We start from the raw sequence: 16,837 nt of genomic DNA, 5'->3' as shown, positions 1-16,837 counted from the left end.
AATCCCTGGTCAGGGCACACAGAAGAAGTGATTGTCTGCTTCTCCACCCCTTCTCCTCCCCTTTCTCTCTCTCTCTCTTCCTCTCTCTTCCCCTCCTGAAGCCATGGCTCCACTGGTTCAAGCAGGTTGGTCTCCAGCACTGAGAATGGCTCCATTGCCTCACCTCAGCCACAAAAATAGCTCGGTTGCTGAGCAACAAAGCAGTGGCCCCAGATGGGCAGAACATTAGCCCCAGACAGAGGTTGCTGGGAGGATCCCGGTCGGGGCGAATGTCTCCCTGCCCCCTCACCTCTCAATTAATAAACAAACAAACAAACAAAAAACATAGAATTTATACAGCAAGTACAAACAAAAACAACTGTGTTAACCAGCAGGCAGTGCATTGTTTTAAAGTGCAGACAGTTAATATCAGCATTCTTGGGTTATGACCCTCAATAGTGAATTGAATGGTCACAAGTGTAATAAGGTGCCAAAAAGCTGCTAAATTAATATTGATATGCTAGGAGGAAAGGTCAGGCTTTCCTGTCCCATCCTTCCTTTGGGGAGGGGAGGGATAAGAATGTAGAAGTTTCTGGCTTGCAAGAACAATGGGTCATTTAATTTTAAATCTAAAATACAGGTTAACTGAGAAACTTCTTCTCTTTCAATGGGAGACAGAATTTACATACCACCCTGCATTGATTGTAGTTCTTCCCCCTTCCTGGAATCCTGAGAGTAACATACCTCTAGGCAAAGGAGGGAAGATGAACCCTGAACTATTATTGTAAATGTTTTTGATTGTGTTACTTTGAAAGTTTTAATGTTTTTGTGTATCCCCTAAACAAATGTTGTAAGCTTGTGCCATGATATCACACTCTCCCCAGCCTGTGTGAACAAGGGTATATAACCAGCCCCTGAGATGTATTTGGGGCACATGATTTGGGTCTGCAAATTCCCCATGTCAGCCACATGCGGCCGGCATATTTAATAAATCTCCTCCTTTAATAAAACCCTTCAAAATTCATCTGGACTTGGTATCTCCACGTGAACCCGCAGAAGTGAGGTACAGTACTTTTCAGCATCTGGGGTACGGAACTTTACAACACAAGCATGGCTGGCCACAGTGTGAATTTTATCATTCTTACCTTATTCCCAGATTTTCAAGAAGAGACTCATCAAGATAAGGCAGTAATGAGCCTGTGATTTTATTTTCTATGGAAGAAAAGGGAGAGCACAGATGACTTCAGTATTTACAGCATATGCTTTTTTCTTTCTTTCAGTTTGGGCCCACCAGCATTTACTCAGATCCACATTTATCAAGTGCAGCTACTACAGGCAAAGAACTGTGTCAAATATCACTTTCCGGATTTGCCACTGGGAAGGTCTTCATTCTAATTAGAAAACTAAACCAAGAGACTTTTATGATAAGTCAGGTGAAACTTTTTAAATTACTGAAGTAAATTATTTGCAAGTTCAGCCACAAAACTGGCAGCTTCCTTTTAAAACAGGTAAGGGTTGGGGTGGGGGGAAACAGCCTATTGTTCTTAGAATAGTACAGTCAAAACCACAGCCTGAGGGATGGCCAAAGTGTTGATTTAGTTCTAAAACCTCCAGGTAAAGTTCACAATTCTCTGTGTTTTGAAAGACTTATCTATACGGTTTATTTTTTTAATTGATTCTATTGGGGAGACACTGATTGACATAATTATACAGGTTTCAGGTGCCCAATTCTACAACACATATCTGTACACTGTATTTTTTTTTCTTACAGAGACAGAGAGAGTGTCAGAGAGAGGGATAGACAGGGACAGACAGACAGGAACGGAGAGATGAGAAGCATCAATCATTAGTTTTCCGTTGGGCATTGCAACACCTTAGTTGTTCATTGACTGCCTTCTCATACATGCCTTGACCACGGGCCTTCAGCAGACCGAGTAACCCCTTGCTGGAGCCAGCGACCTTGGGCTCAAGCTGGTAACCTCAGGGGTCTCGAACCTGGGTCTTCCGCATCCCAGTCTGATGCTCTATCCACTGCGCAACCGCCTGGTCAGGCTGTACACTGTATTGTGTCCACCCCCCTACCCAAGTCAAGTCTGTGTCCACCACCATTCATTTGCCATATACCCCCCTCCACCCCACGCCCTAGGTTTATTTTCCTTTCTGTTTCTACATAATTTATTATAGTTCTTCCTGATCTCAGATTCCAGAATTCTGGACTATTTTCAAACAAACAAAAATCTTTCTAAAGGTAATGAAAGACCTTTAGATACAGAGAACAAACTAATGGTTACCAAAGGGAGATGGAGGGTAGGTGAAAGAGTATGTTTTATAGAAAGATCTATTTGCTCTGGTCACATTTAAAAAAAGGTAATGAGAAAATAAGGAAGTAATTTTCAAAAAGAAGGAAAAGATTTAACTGAAGATGACATTTTGGGGGCCCTGGCTGGTTGGCTCAGTGGTAGAGCGTCGGCCTGGCGTGCAGGAGTCCCAGGTTCGATTCCCGGCCAGGGCAAACAGGAGAAGCGCCCATCTGCTTCTCCACCCCTCCCCCCCTCCTTCCTCTCTGTCTCTCTCTTCCCCTCCCGCAGCCAAGGCTCCACTGGAGCAAAGTTTGCCCGGGCATTGAGGATGGCTCCATGGCCTCAGCCTCAGGCACTAGAATGGCTCTGATTGCGGCAAAGCGACGCCCCAAGATGGGCAGAGCATCACCCCCTGGTGGGCATGCCGGGTGGATCCTGGTCAGGCGCATGTGGGAGTCTGTCTGACTGCCTCCCCGTTTCCAGTTTCGGAAAAATACAAAAAAAAAATAATAATAATAATGTTTTGGGGGTATTTTTCTATTATAAAAAATTTATTCGCCTGGCTTGACCAGGCAGTGGCGCAGTGGACAGAGTGACAGACTGGGATGCGGAAGCCCCAGGTTCGAGACCCCAAGGTTGCCAGCTTGAGTGTGGGCTCATCTGGTTTGAACAAAAATTCACCAGCTTGGACCCAAGGTCGCTGGCTCAAGCAAGGGGTTACTCGGTCTGCTGAAGGCCTATGGTCAAGGCACATATGAGAAAGCAATCAATGAACAACTAAGGTGTCGCAATGCGCAACGAAAAACTAATGATTGATGCTTCTCATCTCTCCGTTCTTGTCTATCTGTCCCTGTCTATCCCTCACTCTGACTCTCTGTAAAAAAATAAAATAAAATAAATTTATTCACCTGGCCTGTGGTGGTGCCGTGGATAATGCATCGACCTAGAACGTTGAAGTCTCTGGTTCAAAACCCTGGGCTTGCCTGGTCAGGGCACATATGGGAGTTGATGCTTCCAGCTCCTCCCCCTTTCTCCTCTCTAAAATGAATAAAGTCTTAAAAAAATTAAATATCAAAACTTACTTAAATTCTCCTGATAACCACTGTTGACATTTTTAAAATATTTATATATGCCTGACCTGTGGTGGTGCAGTGGATAAAGCGTCGACCTGGAAATGCTGAGGTTGCCGGTTCGAAACCCTGGGCTTGCCTGGTCAAGGCACATATGGGAGTTGATGCTTCCTGCTCCCCCCCCCCCTTCTTTCTCTCTGTCTCTCCTCTCTAAAATGAATAAATAAAAAAAAATTAAAATAAAAATATTTATATAAAAGATTTTGTTTATTGGCCTGGCAGGTTGGCGCAACGGTAGTTGGTCGGGCATGTGGAAGTCCCAGGTTCGATTTCTGGTTAGGCCACACCAGAGAAGTGACCATCTAATTCTCCACCTCTCCTCACCCCCCTTTTACTCCTCCTGCAGCCACAGCTGGAATGAGCAAGTTGACCCTGTGCGCTGAGGATGGCTTTATTGTCTGGCCTTAGACACTAAAATAGCTCGGTTGCCGAACAACAGTCCCAGATGGGAGTTGCCAGGTGGATCCTGGCTGGGGCTCATGCAGGAGTCTGTCTCTCTGTCTCCCTGCCTCTCACTTGATTTAAAAAAAAAAATGTTTATTGATTTTAGAGAGATGAGAGAGGAAGGTAGGAGGAGCAGAAGCATTAATTCATAGTATTAGCTTCCCATAGGTACCTTGACCCTACAAGTCCAGGGTTTCAAACTGGGGATCTCAGCATTCCAGGTCAACGTTTTCTACACTGTGCCATCAGGTCAGGTCCATTGCTAATATTTTTGGTATTATTCAATACATTTATCTATAAATTATGTAATGTCACACAAATAAAATTATGTTGTTTATAATCTATTTTTCCCACTCTACTAACGCTTTCATCAACTATACTGGATTACCTATTTCTCCTATTATCAGTCTTTAAATACTGTCCAAACTGAATTTCAAAATCAGTATTCTTCAAATTATGTTGAGACTGAATGTCTTTTATTGGCTGGTTGTCAATTGTTTGTTCCTGTGTTTTGTTCATTTTTCCATTTTTCTTCCCTTGTTCTTAGTTAATTTTATAACTGTAGGTATGTTCTCCATTTTTTTTAATTGGTGTGTTTGTTCCCTTATTGGTGAGGGGTCTCCAACGGTCTTTGGAAAGAATACTTGTTAAGGTATAGCTGGCACGAATTCTGGCATCTAAAGACCTAACCCTAAAATCCAGCTCTCTTTTCTAGCTGTGTGACCCCTAGAAAGTTACTTAACATCTTTTGACCTCAAACACATCATCTGTTAAGATACATAAAAACATAAATAAATAAATTATAGCTTCTACATTTCACAGTTCCTGTGAGACTGTATTGTATAAGAGCAAAAGGACCCGGCAGCTTTGTCCTTAGTGTTGTCATATAAAAACAGATCTGGGCCCTGGCCGGTTGGCTCAGTGATAGAGCATTGGCCTGGTGTGCAGAGGTCCCGGGTTCGATTCCCGGCCAGGGCACACAGGAGAAGCGCCCATCTGCTTCTCCACCCTTCCCCCTCTCCTTCCTCTCTCTCTCTTCCTCTCCCGCAGCAAGGCTCCATTGGAGCAAAGATGGCCCGGGTGCTGGGAATGGCTCCTTGGCCCCTGCCTCAGGTGCTAGAGTGACTCTGGTCGCAACAGAGCGATGCCCGGAGGGGCAGAGCATCGCCCCCTGGTGGGCAGAGCTTCGCCCCCTGGTGGATCCCAGTCGGGCACATGCGGGAGTCTGTCTGACTGTCTCTCCCTGTTTCCAGCTTCAGAAAATACAAAAAACAAAACAAAAACAAAACAAAACAAAACAGATCTGGCCTGACCAGGTGGTGGCACAGTGAATAGAGCGTCAACCTGAGACATTGAAGACCCAGGTTTGAAACCCCAAGGTATCGCTTGAGCCCAGGGTCGCTGGCTTGAGCGTGGAATTATAGACATGACTCACAGGTCACTGGCTTGAAGCCCAATGGTCGCTGGCTTGAGCAAGGGGTCACTGGCTCAGCTGGAGCTCCTGGGTCAAGGCACATATGGGAAAGCAATGAACAACGAAAGTGCCGCAACAACAAAGTTGATGCTTCTCATCTCTCTCCCTTCCTGTCTGTCTAAATAAATAAATTAATTAATAATAAAAACAAATCTGCACTTAGATGGAGAGAGACTTAACTTAGAAAGACTACTGCAGTAGGGAGAACATTCCTCTCTCAGACGTATGTAAACAGTGCAAAATCCAACAGAAAACGGTGGTGTTTTTTAATAGATTAAAGGAGAGGCAAGCAGAGATAAGCAGAATCTCAGGAGGGGAAGAGACCCCAGGGGGGTTTGATAGGGCAATGTCCTGCTATAGGCAGCTAGTTCCCAGGGGAAGCTGATCAGAGGGCATATTCCACTATTTGAGTGTTTGCTCAGTTTTGGAGGCAAGCAAGAGTTCAGGGTCTGAAGGAGATAGAGAAGCCTGCTCAAGTTTGGTCAAGAGAAAGAAGACAGTAAGAAATGAGCAACTGGCCTGACCAGGCGGTGGCGCAGTGGATAGAGCGTCGGACTGGGATGCAGAAGCTACGAGACCCCGAGGTCGCCAGCTTGAGCACGGGTTCAGCTGGTTTGAGCAAAGCTCACCAGCTTGAACCCAAGATCGCTGGCTCCAGCAAGGAATTACTCGGTCTGCTGAAGGCCCGCGGTCAAGGCACATATGAGAGAGCAACCAACAAACAACTAAGGTGTCGCAACGCGCAATGAAAAACTAATGATTGATGCTTCTCACCTCTCTCCGTTCCTGTCTGTCTGTCCCTGTCTATCCCTCTCTCTGACTCACTCTCTGTCTCTGTAAAAACTAAGTAAATAACATTAAAAAAAATTTAAAAAGAAATGAGCAACTGTAACACTTATTCAGTTTTTACCAATTAAAAGCATGCAGTGTCTCCTATTAGCATTAGACTATGGGCTCAAAAGAACAGATGGTTTTTAAAGTTGATGAACTACTCTACAGAACACCACTGTCACAAAGAGCCAACGTTGCCAACCACATTTTGGGGGCAGAAGATATCAAACAACTTCATCCCTACTTGTTGCTATTCAAAGAAACATTCCAATCCCAGCAGTGGAGGAAGATAAAAAGGGGTAAAGAGAAAAAGAGAAGTACAGTTTCTATACTCATCAAGCTATCTTTAGGTTGAACCACTAAGGTTTCTTCCACCCTAGTTCCCCAGCCTCAGCAAACAGGGTTCCACCCAACAACTGCAAAAATTTATAGAATAGGCCGTGGCCAGTTGGCTCAGTGGTAGAGTGTCAGCCCAGCATGTGGAAGTCCCAGGTTTGATTCCTGGCCAGGGCACACAGGAGAAGCGCCCATTTGCTTTTCCACCCTTTCTCCTCACCCTTCTTTTTGTCTCTCTCTTCCCCTCCCAGCCAAGGCTCCACTGGAGCAGAGTTTGCCCGGGTGCTGAGGACCACTCCATGGCCTCTGCCTTAGGCGCTAGAATGGCTCCAGTTGCAACGGAGCAATGACCCAGATGAGCAGAGCATTGCTCCCTGGTGGGCATGCCGGGTGGATCCTGGTCAGGTGCATGCAGGAGTCTGTCTTGTCTCCCTGCTTCTCACTTCAGAAAAATTTTTAAAAAAATTATAGACTAAAGTTAAGTCTCACACCCATTTTGGGAAGTTGAGTAGATTTCTAGTAGATGGTTGCTTGAACTTGAGCCTATAAAGTCAATAAAAACACACAACCTGCACTATGTCATGTGACCAAGTCATGGGCTGCTGGGAGTTCAGCAGTCAACTGCACAACCCCAGTGTTCAGATTTGAGGAAGAGAAACTGCTTTTGACGAAGAAAAAGTGATCATTACCAGGCTCTGCAAGGACAACATATATATTGAGCCCTAACTGGGATGCTATAGGAGGTGATGATGAGGCAAAGATTTGCTTGACCAGGAGGTGACACAGTAGATGGACCCTCGGACTGAGACAGAGGACCCAGGTTCGAAACCCCAAGGTCGCCTTCTTGAGCATGAGCTCATCCCACTTGAGTGGGGGCTTATAAACTTAAGCGAGGGGTGGGGGGTGTCACTGGCTTGAAGCCCAAGGTCGCTGGCTTGAGCAACAGGTCACTAGCTCTGCTGTAGCCCCCCTGCCACCCCTCCATCAAGGCACATATGAAAAAACAATCACTGAACAACTAAGAAGCTGCAACGAAGAATTGATGCTTCTCATCTCTCCCTTACATATGAAAAAACAATCACTGAACAACTAAGAAGCTGCAAGGAAGAATTGATGCTTCTCATCTCTCCCTTCCTGTCTATCTGTCCCTATCTGTCCCTCTCTCTAACTCTCTTTCTCTCAGTCAAAAAAAAAAAAAAAAAAAAGATTCAGAGATTTCCCAACAAGTTCCCTGACCTTTAGAAACCCCTAACTGAGAGTATTGTGGGGTAGGAGTGTGTGTGAAGGAAACAGAAACTTAAAGGCATTAGAACACACCCTAATGTGGCAAGTGTTCAAGGGGTCTGGGCCAAAGGAATCTCCCTTGCCTGGTGAGCCTGAGTGACAGCAGTGCTCAACCAAGGTCTAAGGAAAACGTTCTTCTAACTAAAAAGAGGGACCTGAGGCCGGCTGATCGGAACGTCAACCCAATAAGCCAAAGTTGCTGGCCAGGGCACCCACAGGACTCAGCCAATAAATGCATCCATGAGTGCAACAACAAATAGATCTTGTTCTCTCCCTTCCTCTCTCTGTCTCTAAAAATCAATTTTAAAAAAAGTAAGGGACCTGATGAGTCTCGCCTGTCCGGCGCTGGGGTGACAAGTTCCTGAAGAAACCCACGCGAGTTAGAACGACTGCCCCAGCCGGCTTCACAGCCCCCAAAGCTCGCTTCCTTCCTACGGGGCCCCCAGCCCTGGGGCCCCGTTTCTCCTCCCGCTGTCTCAGGGGACCACCGCCGGGCGCTCCCGCCTCTGGCCCCCCGCGCTGGCGCCTCCGCCACCGGGTCCCCGCCGGGCCCTCCCGCCTCTGGCCCCCCGCGCCGCGCCTCCGCCACCGGGTCCCCGCCGGGCCCTCCCGCCTCTGGCCCCCCGCGCCGCGCCTCCGCCACCGGGTCCCCGCCGGGCGCTCCCGCCTCTGGCCCCCCGCGCTGCCGCCTCCCACACCGGGTCCCCGCCGGGCGCTCCCGCCTCTGGCCCCTCCGCCACCGGGTCCCCGCCGGGCGCTCCCGCCTCCGGCCCCCCGCGCTGCGCCTCAGCCACCCGGTCCCCGCCGGGCGATCCCGCCTCTGGCACCTCCGCCACCCGGTCCCCGCCGGGCGCTCCCGCCTCTGGCCCCTCCGCCACCCGATCCCCGCCGGGCGCTCCCGCCTCCGGCCCCCCGCGCTGCGCCTCCGCCACCCGGTCCCCGCCGGGCGCTCCCGCCTCCGGCCCCCCGCCACCCGGTCCCCGCCGGGCGCTCCCGCCTCCGGCCCCCCGCGCTGCGCCTCCGCCACCCGGTCCCCGCCGGGCGCTCCCGCCTCCGGCCCCCCGCCACCCGGTCCCCGCCGGGCGCTCCCGCCTCCGGCCCCCCGCGCTGCGCCTCCGCCACCCGGTCCCCGCCGGGCGCTCCCGCCTCTGGCCCCCCGCGCTGCGCCTCCGCCACCGGACGCCCTTCCCCGCCGCGCGTCCTTCTCCAGGCCCCCTGCTCGCCGCCGCAGGGCGCCCCGCCGCAGGCCTGCTGTCCCGCCTCGGGTCGCCGTCCCTCAGCCCCCAGCGCTCTCGCCCTGTTACCTCGGACGCGGTCCAGCAGGGCGGAATCCTTGAAGCCACTGCTCTTCAAGAAGCTGCACACCTGCTCCGGGCCCCAGGTCTTGCTGTCGGAGTGGAGCGGGGTCCCCGGGCACCTCTCGGCCGCAGCAGAAGGGGTGTTTGGCGGCGTTCTGGGGCTGCCGTCGCGTCGAGGCCGCTTGGAGGGCTGCTCCGAGTCGGCTCCCTGCATGGCTCCACACAGCGCCCGGCGCAGCACAGTCAAGAACCGCGGCGCCCAGCTCGCGCGCAGGCGCACTGACAGCCCGACACTGGCAGCGAGTCCTAGCGTTGCGAGCCTACTGACCTGCCGCGCAGGCGCACTGGCCGCTCAGACCGTGGGGGCAAGACAGCCCAGAGACTTCAGCCTGGCCCCTCGCGCAAGCGCGATGACCATGCATTGCTTCCCTACTGCGCCTGAGTGTTTAAACTGAGCAGCAAGAAGCAGAACTAAAGGTGGTGCTAATAAGGGCGGGGGCGAGGGAAGAGTGTGCCCAGAACCCGTGAAAGTCAGGCCACCGTCCGTAGCAGAGACTCTTAAGGTGAATCACGAGTACCTTCCTTCAAATGAGTACCCCAGGCTTACCGGTGTTTCAGATGCCTCAAACTTAAAAGAAACCTAAAAGGCTATCAGGCTACCAGCATCTTCCCAGTTACGAGAGTCATTGGTTTCCTGTCTGTCCCTCTCACAAAGAGAGAGAGAGAGATAAATTGGCAAGAAGCAGAACTGGACAAGCCTTTATTTCAAATTCAAATTTGATGTAAATGTGTGTACTTGCATTTCACAAGTTCTACAGTATTGCTGGGCAGTGAGAGGGCCCCAGGAATGCCTGTCCATGAACTCTTGGCCTATCTTCAGGTTTCCATATGGAAGCTGACCTCAAACTTCTTTCCGAAAAAATCCTCAACCCATCTCTCCATCCCAACCGCCTGCCCAGAGAAAAGGAGGAGGCCAATCTGATTACTTAAAACTTACGTTCAGCCTGACCTGTGGTGGCACAGTGGATAAAGCGTCGACCTGGAAATGCTAAGGTCGCCGGTTCAAAACCCTGGGCTTGCCTGGTCAAGGTACATATGGGGAGTTGATGCTTCCAGCTCCTCCTCCCTGTCTCTCTCTCCTCTCTCTCTCTCCCCTCTCTAAAATGAATAAATAAAATAAAATAAAAAAATAAAAAAAAACTTACGTTCAAGGGGCCCTGGCCGGTTGGCTCAGCGGTGGGGCGTCGGCCTGGCGAGCAGGGGACCCAGGTTCGGTTCCCAGCCAGGGCACATGGGAGAGGCGCCCATTTGCTTCTCCGCCCCCTCCCTCCTTCCTCTCTGTCTCTCTCTTCCCCTCCAGCAGCCAAGGCTCCATTGGAGCAAGGATGGCCCCTGCGCTGGGGATGGCTCCTTGGCCTCTGCCCCAGGCGCTGGAGTGGCTCTGGTCGCGGCAGGGCGTCGCCCCCTGGTGGGCAGAGCTTCGCCCCTGGTGGGCGTGCCGGGTGGATCCCGGTTGGGCGCATGCGGGAGTCTGTCTGACTGTCTCTCCCCTTTTCCAGCTTCAGAGAGGTACAAAAGGGAAAAGAAGAAGAAAAAAAAAAAACTTACGTTCAAGGACTTTGACTACCTGGTGCTAACAGCTTGAGAACATGGCAGGCATCCCCACCCCCCTTCACTTTAGCAACTGGTGGGCAGGACCCAATTTTTCCTGTAAGTCCTGGTCCACACAATTAACTGGTAAAAGGATAACCACTATGTTGGGCAAACAAGTGTGTTAGGCTTGCTCACTTGTATTTTGCCTGATTGGTGCATGAGCATGGGGCTGCACATATGTTTATAGCCTGTGCCACCATGGGCGGCAGATTGCCCAGGGCCATTGGGAGGGGCCACTGTTTGCTATTTGTTGGAGAAGGTGTCCCTGCCAGCCTGTTTGCTAGTCAGTCCTGAGAGAGAGGGAAGTGGTTTTTCCCTGCCTGATTGCTCGTTGGAAGACTCTAATAAATGGAATGGCCCACCATCCTCTGGCTCCACAGTTCCTGTACCTTCTACCTGAATGCAGTGAGAACCTGCATTGCCATGGTGACAGCCACTGGCCTTACATCTGGCTCAGCAAGCAGGATTTGGATCAGATTGGTATGGAGCCGCAGCCACTCTTGAGAGGTGGATAGAGGACTGGTCGTTGTTACAGTTCCCCATGACTGTCCTTTTGGGGACCGCAGGCTGGCTTTTTTTATAGTCCTGCGAGAGGCTGCCTGAGGACAAACCGAGCAGCAGCAATGTCATGAGCTGGAACTGTCACTGAAGAAAGAGCTACAGATGCAGGCTGAGAACCAGTGAGGGCTTGAACTAGTTGAGTGCTAGAAAAGGAGGCCGACTAGATTCAAAAGCTGCTGAGCGCCTGACCTGTGGTGGCGCAGTGGATAAAGCATCGACCTGGAATGCTGAGGTTGCTGGTTCAAAACCCTGGGCTTGCCTGGTCAAGGCACATATGGGAGTTGAAGCTTCCTGCTCCTCCCCCCTTCTCTCTCTCTCTCTCCCCCCTCTAAAAAAATGAATAAATAAATAATAATAATTTAAAAAAAAAAAAAGCTGCTGAGCACCAACGCTGCCTGGAACTGAAGCAATGTACAGGTCCGTGAGTTGCAGTTTGCCCTGGAAGTTGAATGTTGGCAGTGGCAATTGTTGGAGGAACAACTGTGGGTTCAACTTCAGGCCGAGGACGGGCAGCTGCAGGAGCCAACGATGGAGCCGTGCCGGTGGAGTGGCGGAGTGGCTACGAGTCAGCGGGAGCAGGCGTTTCCAGCTCCTCTTCTGAGGATGAGGAGACTCAGGCTGAAGCTGCTGTCCACACTCAGAGCTTCGCCAGTGGTCATCCAGAAGGTAAAACCCAGCAGCAAAGAGTACCTACTAAGCCTCTGGTAAGGCTGCTGCGATCGCGGGATGTAGGGGTGGATGGCATCATGCTCTCTGGAGCAGAGATGGAGAGGTTGGCCTCCGTTGCCACGTGCTCCTCCTTGGGGCATCGCCTTTGCATCGCCCAGAGCTGCCATGATCACTGGGATGAGGGGGGAAGCCTGAGGCCCCATGTGAACCTAGTTGCATATAATAGAGCTTTACGTTGGTGATTTGCACAGACAGTTGGGCTGACTGTGCATAGACTGGCTCTTGGACTACAGGCAACTAGAGGGGGGCACTGGCTCCCCTGTTGGATGGACATGCTGCTTTTGGACAGTATAAGAGACACTCCCTGATGGGGGTGCCCAGCTCCAGTGGAGGACCTCCTGCACCAGAGAGCTGCTCCCATTCAGTTGCAGATACGCAACAAGGACACTTTAAAGTTTCCATGGATACAGCTCTGAGGACCTCTCACCTACCATTAAGTAGGGGACTAGAGATGGGCCTCCAGTTTGCACCTTTGGAAGGGTGCTCAGGGAAACATTGTAAAGAGCGCCTTTGTAGTTGTTGTGGTTATAGCAATATAACTTGAGCTGTTGCTGTAGTTTATTTATGTAGTTTACCTCATTCCTCCCTCAGGAATGCCTGTGGTATGGATTATGAAGTGAGCAAAAGAGGTGGATTGTTGGGCAAACAAGTTTATAACAAGTGTTTTTTAGGTTTGCTCGCTTTTATTGGGGCAGAGCCATAGGTAGATAGTCCATGAAAGGCTAAGGATGCTTGCCCTCAGGGCGGCAGACTGCAAATTGCGACTGGCCACCACATTCTCACTCCACAGTTCTTTACCGTCTCCCTGAGTCCAATGAAAACCTGCACGGCCATGACGATGGCCACTGGCCTTACACTAGTGGTGAGCAAAATAGTCTTAGAAAACACTTAAGAGTTTTATTGTGTTACCAGGTACTATTCTAAAGGCTTTACAAATATTTATTCATTTAAGTATCACAATACCCTTAGGATGTAAGGTAAGGAAAAATAAGTAATTTGCCAAAGGTCACACAGCTAGTAAGTGATGAAATATAGATTCAAACTCATGCAATCTAGCCTGGTTCCAAAACTTTTCATCACTTGCCAACAATTGTTTTTTTGTTTTGCTTTGTTTTTTTTTTGTTTTTTTCTGAAGTGAGAAACAGGGATGTAGAGAGACAGACCCCGGATGCACCCGACCAGGATCCACCCAGCATGCCCACCAGGGGGCGATGCTCTGCCCATCTGGGCCATTGCTCCATTGCAACCAGAGCCATTCTAGCACCTGAGGCAGAGGCGGTGGAGCCATCCTCAGTGCCTGGGCTAACTCTGCTCAATGGAGCATTGGCTGCTGGAGGAGAACAGAGAGACAGAGAGAAAAGAGAGGGGGAGGAGTAGATGATTGCTTCCCTGTGCCCTGGCTGGAAATCAAACCTGGGATATCCACATATTGGGCCAATGCTCTACCACTGAGCGAACCGGCCAGAAGCAGATGAGCGCTTCCATGTGCCCTGGCCAGGAATCGAACCTGGGACATCCACATGCCGGGTCGACGCTCTACCACTGAGCCAACTGGCCAGGGCCACCAACAATTGTTTTCTAATGATCGTTTTGATATAAAATTATTTTAAATTAGTCAACCAAAAATTTTTAATGGCTTCCTTGTCCTACAGACTTGCAGAGAAAGTATATAGAGAGGTATACCTGTCCTCCATCTGCACTGAAGGCTCACACCCAGGATAATTTGAGGAAAGAACAGACAGTTGTCCAAACTTGTGAAACCAAAATAAGAGGGAAAAGTAACAACAAATAACACACACGTCAATAATACATTTCAACTTGGAAGTAACTGGTTTGAAAACCTGTGTTTAAGACTTCTGGGAAAATCTTCCCTGACAGAAAAGTTTCCTGGGCAGTAGAAGGTAATACAAATGTTTAATTGCTGGATTTACTCAAAACCAGTTGCTTTTGAGAATTTTAATTTTTCTATTTGTTTTTGTTTGTTAAAGAGTGTAATTTGCCTAACCAGGTGATGGCACAGTGGACAGAGCACCAGACTGGGACATGGAGGACCCAGGTTCGAGACCCCGAGGTTGCCAGCTTGAGCGCGGGCTCATCTGGTTTGAGCATGTCTCACCAGCTTGAGCCCAATGTCGCTGGCTTGAGCAAGGGGTTACTCAGTCTGCTGTAGCCCCCCCAGTCAAGGCCCATATGAGAAAGCAATCAATGAATAACTAATGTGTCGCAATGAACTGGTGCTTCTTATCTCTCTCCCTTCCTGTCTGTCTGTCCCTATCTGTTCCTCTGTCTCTGTCACACACGCACACACACACACACAGAGTGTGATTTACTGCCATATTTATTATTTTCCCTCTAATTCCCTGCTTTTTAGGGGCCCTAGATCTTGTGCTAGTTGGTTCCTTGCTCAAGGCCCCATTGGCAGTAATTGACAGAATTATTTAAAGCTGACTACAAAAGTTGGGGACTCTACAGTTTGCCACTTCATTTAGCTCCACTTACCGTCCTGGTGATCCTATTCCATCCAGTCACTCTGCAACCTGGGAACAAATACAGTGTGTCCGTAAAGTCATGGTGCACTTTTGACCTGTCACAGGAAAGCAACAAAAGACGATAGAAATGTGAAATCTGCACCAAATAAAAGGAAAATTCTCCCAGTTTCGTACCTATTCAGTGCAGTTCGATGTGGGCTCACGCACAGATTTTTTAGGGTTCCTTAGGTAGCTATCCCATATAGCCTCTACAGCAGGGGTTCCCAAACTACGGCCCTCTGGGCCACATGCGGCCCCCTGAGGCCATTTATCCGGCCCCGCCGCACTTCCGGAAGGGGCACCTCTTTCATTGGTGGTCAGTGAGAGGAGCACATTGACCATCTCATTAGCCAAAAGCAGGCCCATAGTTCCCATTGAAATACTGGTCAGTTTGTTGATTTAAATTTACTTGTTCTTCATTTTAAATATTGTATTTGTGCCTGACCTGTGGTGGCGCAGTGGATAAAGCGTTGACCTGGAAATGCTGAGGTCGCCGGTTCAAAACCCTGGGCTTGCCTGGTCAAGGCACATGTGGGAGTTGATACTTCCAGCTCCTCCCCCCTGTCTCTCTCTCTTCTGTCTCTCTCTCTCTCCCTCTCTCTCCTCTCTAAAATGAGAAAAAAAAAAATTAAAAAAAAAAAAAAAAAAAAAATAAATAAATATTGTATTTGTTCCCGTTTTGTTTGTTTTTTTACTTTAAAATAAGATATGTGCAGTGTGCATAGGGATTTGTTCATAGTTTTTTCTTATAGTCCGGCCCTCCAACGGTCTGAGGGACAGTGAACTGGCCCCCTGCGTAAAAAGTTTGGGGACCCCTGCTCTACAGACTCGTCACTGACTGATGGCCTACCAGAACGGGGTTTCTCCACCAAACTGCCGGTTTCCTTCAACTGCGTATCCCACCGAATAATGTTATTGCTATGTGGTGGCGCTTCGTTATAAATGCGCCGATATTCACGTTGCACTTTGGTCATGGATTCAAATTTAGCGAGCCACAGAACACACTGAACTTTCCTCTGTACCATTCACATCTCGACTGGCATGGCCATGGGCTGCTCCCCTGTATACACGGTGTTACGTCATCATCTGGGCATGCGCACATGCTGCCACATCATCCTACAGAAACTGAGAGGGTTTTCCTTTTATTTGGTGCAAATTTCACATTTCTATCGTCTTTTGTTGCTTTCCTGTGACCAGTCAAAAGTGCACCATGACTTTACGGACACACTATACTTACTGGAGACAGTCCCTGTGCTTAAATCAGATTGAGATATGTGAGTGCTTAAGCTCTCCTCTGCTTCTTACGACTAGAAAAGATTATACATTCAATTAATTTAAGGCCCATTGATTGATGACTTTGACTACTCCCAGTAGTTCTTCTCTACCCTTCCCCAACTACCTTCCACCCACCCAGATAAGCTAGGCAATTTTATTTCTGCCAGCATGAGCCTTGTGGTTTTTACATTTCTCCACAGCTTCCTCTTTAGCCAGTGCAGCTTGATCTCAAAGCCACTTCTACTCTTATTACTTCCTCTTTAACCTTTACTGAACCTAACTTCCTTAAGACATTCTTTTTTCCCATATACCCAAAGCCAAGCTAAAATTATTTTTCTTAAAAAAACAAAACAAAAAAGGAAAGTATTTATTTTCTTGTCTGATAAAAATAAACCTCACTCTGGCTGAAGAGCTCGGTGATTTGGAGTGTCGTCCCAATGCTCAAAGGTTGTGGGTTCATTTCCCAGTCAGGGCACATACAGGAAGAGATCACTGTTTCTGTCTATAGTTCTCTCCCTTCCTTTCTCTCGAAAATCAATCAATAAATTTTTGTTTTGTTCTATTTTTTGTGTGATAGAGAAAGACAGAGAGAGAGAGACGGATAGGGACAGACAGAAAGGGAGAGAGATGAGAAGCATCAATTCTTCGTTGTGGTACCTTAGTTGTTCATTGATTGCTTTCTCATATGTGCCTTGACCGGGGGGGGCTACAGCAGACCGAGTGACCTCTTGCTAAAGCTGGTGACTTTGGGTTCAAGCTGGTGAGCTTTTGCTCAAACCACATGAGCTCACGCTCAAGCCGGTGATCTCAGGGTTTAAAACTTGGATCCTCTGTGTCCCAGTCCGACGCAAAGACACTCTTATACACCCAGTCCGGTTCGGTTCGTCTCTTTGATCGCAACAATCTGTCCTGAACCAGCTTGTTCCAGTAACAATATGAGAAAACAATCAATGAACAACTAAGGTGCTGCAACTATGAGGTGAAGCTTCTCATCTCTTTCCCTTCCTGTCTGTCC

General features: G+C 49.1%; 1 protein-coding gene across 2 annotated transcripts in view; it reads right to left on the bottom strand.

Moving 5' to 3' along the window:
- The window catches only part of SAMHD1 (SAM and HD domain containing deoxynucleoside triphosphate triphosphohydrolase 1), a 60,232-nt gene extending 50,802 nt beyond the window's left edge, over positions 1 to 9,430 (bottom strand). Inside the window, exons 1-2 of one of the 2 annotated variants that reach the window (XM_066383853.1) lie at positions 9,083 to 9,430; positions 1,125 to 1,191 (exon numbers count right to left, since the gene is read on the bottom strand). In XM_066383853.1, coding sequence (XP_066239950.1) covers positions 1,125 to 1,191; positions 9,083 to 9,290 — 275 coding nt within the window. In that variant the 5' untranslated portion in view covers positions 9,291 to 9,430. The remainder of the gene's footprint in view (positions 1 to 1,124; positions 1,192 to 9,082) is intronic. The other variant, XM_066383852.1, reaches the window with a different exon arrangement.
- Between the last annotated feature and the right edge of the window lie 7,407 nt (positions 9,431 to 16,837).

Source organism: Saccopteryx leptura, chromosome 5, assembly GCF_036850995.1.
Source record: "Saccopteryx leptura isolate mSacLep1 chromosome 5, mSacLep1_pri_phased_curated, whole genome shotgun sequence".
In the NCBI taxonomy this organism is placed as follows: Eukaryota; Metazoa; Chordata; class Mammalia; order Chiroptera; family Emballonuridae; genus Saccopteryx; species Saccopteryx leptura.
Note: the sequence above shows the minus strand (reverse complement) of the source record. Positions and strands in the feature narration are given on the sequence as shown.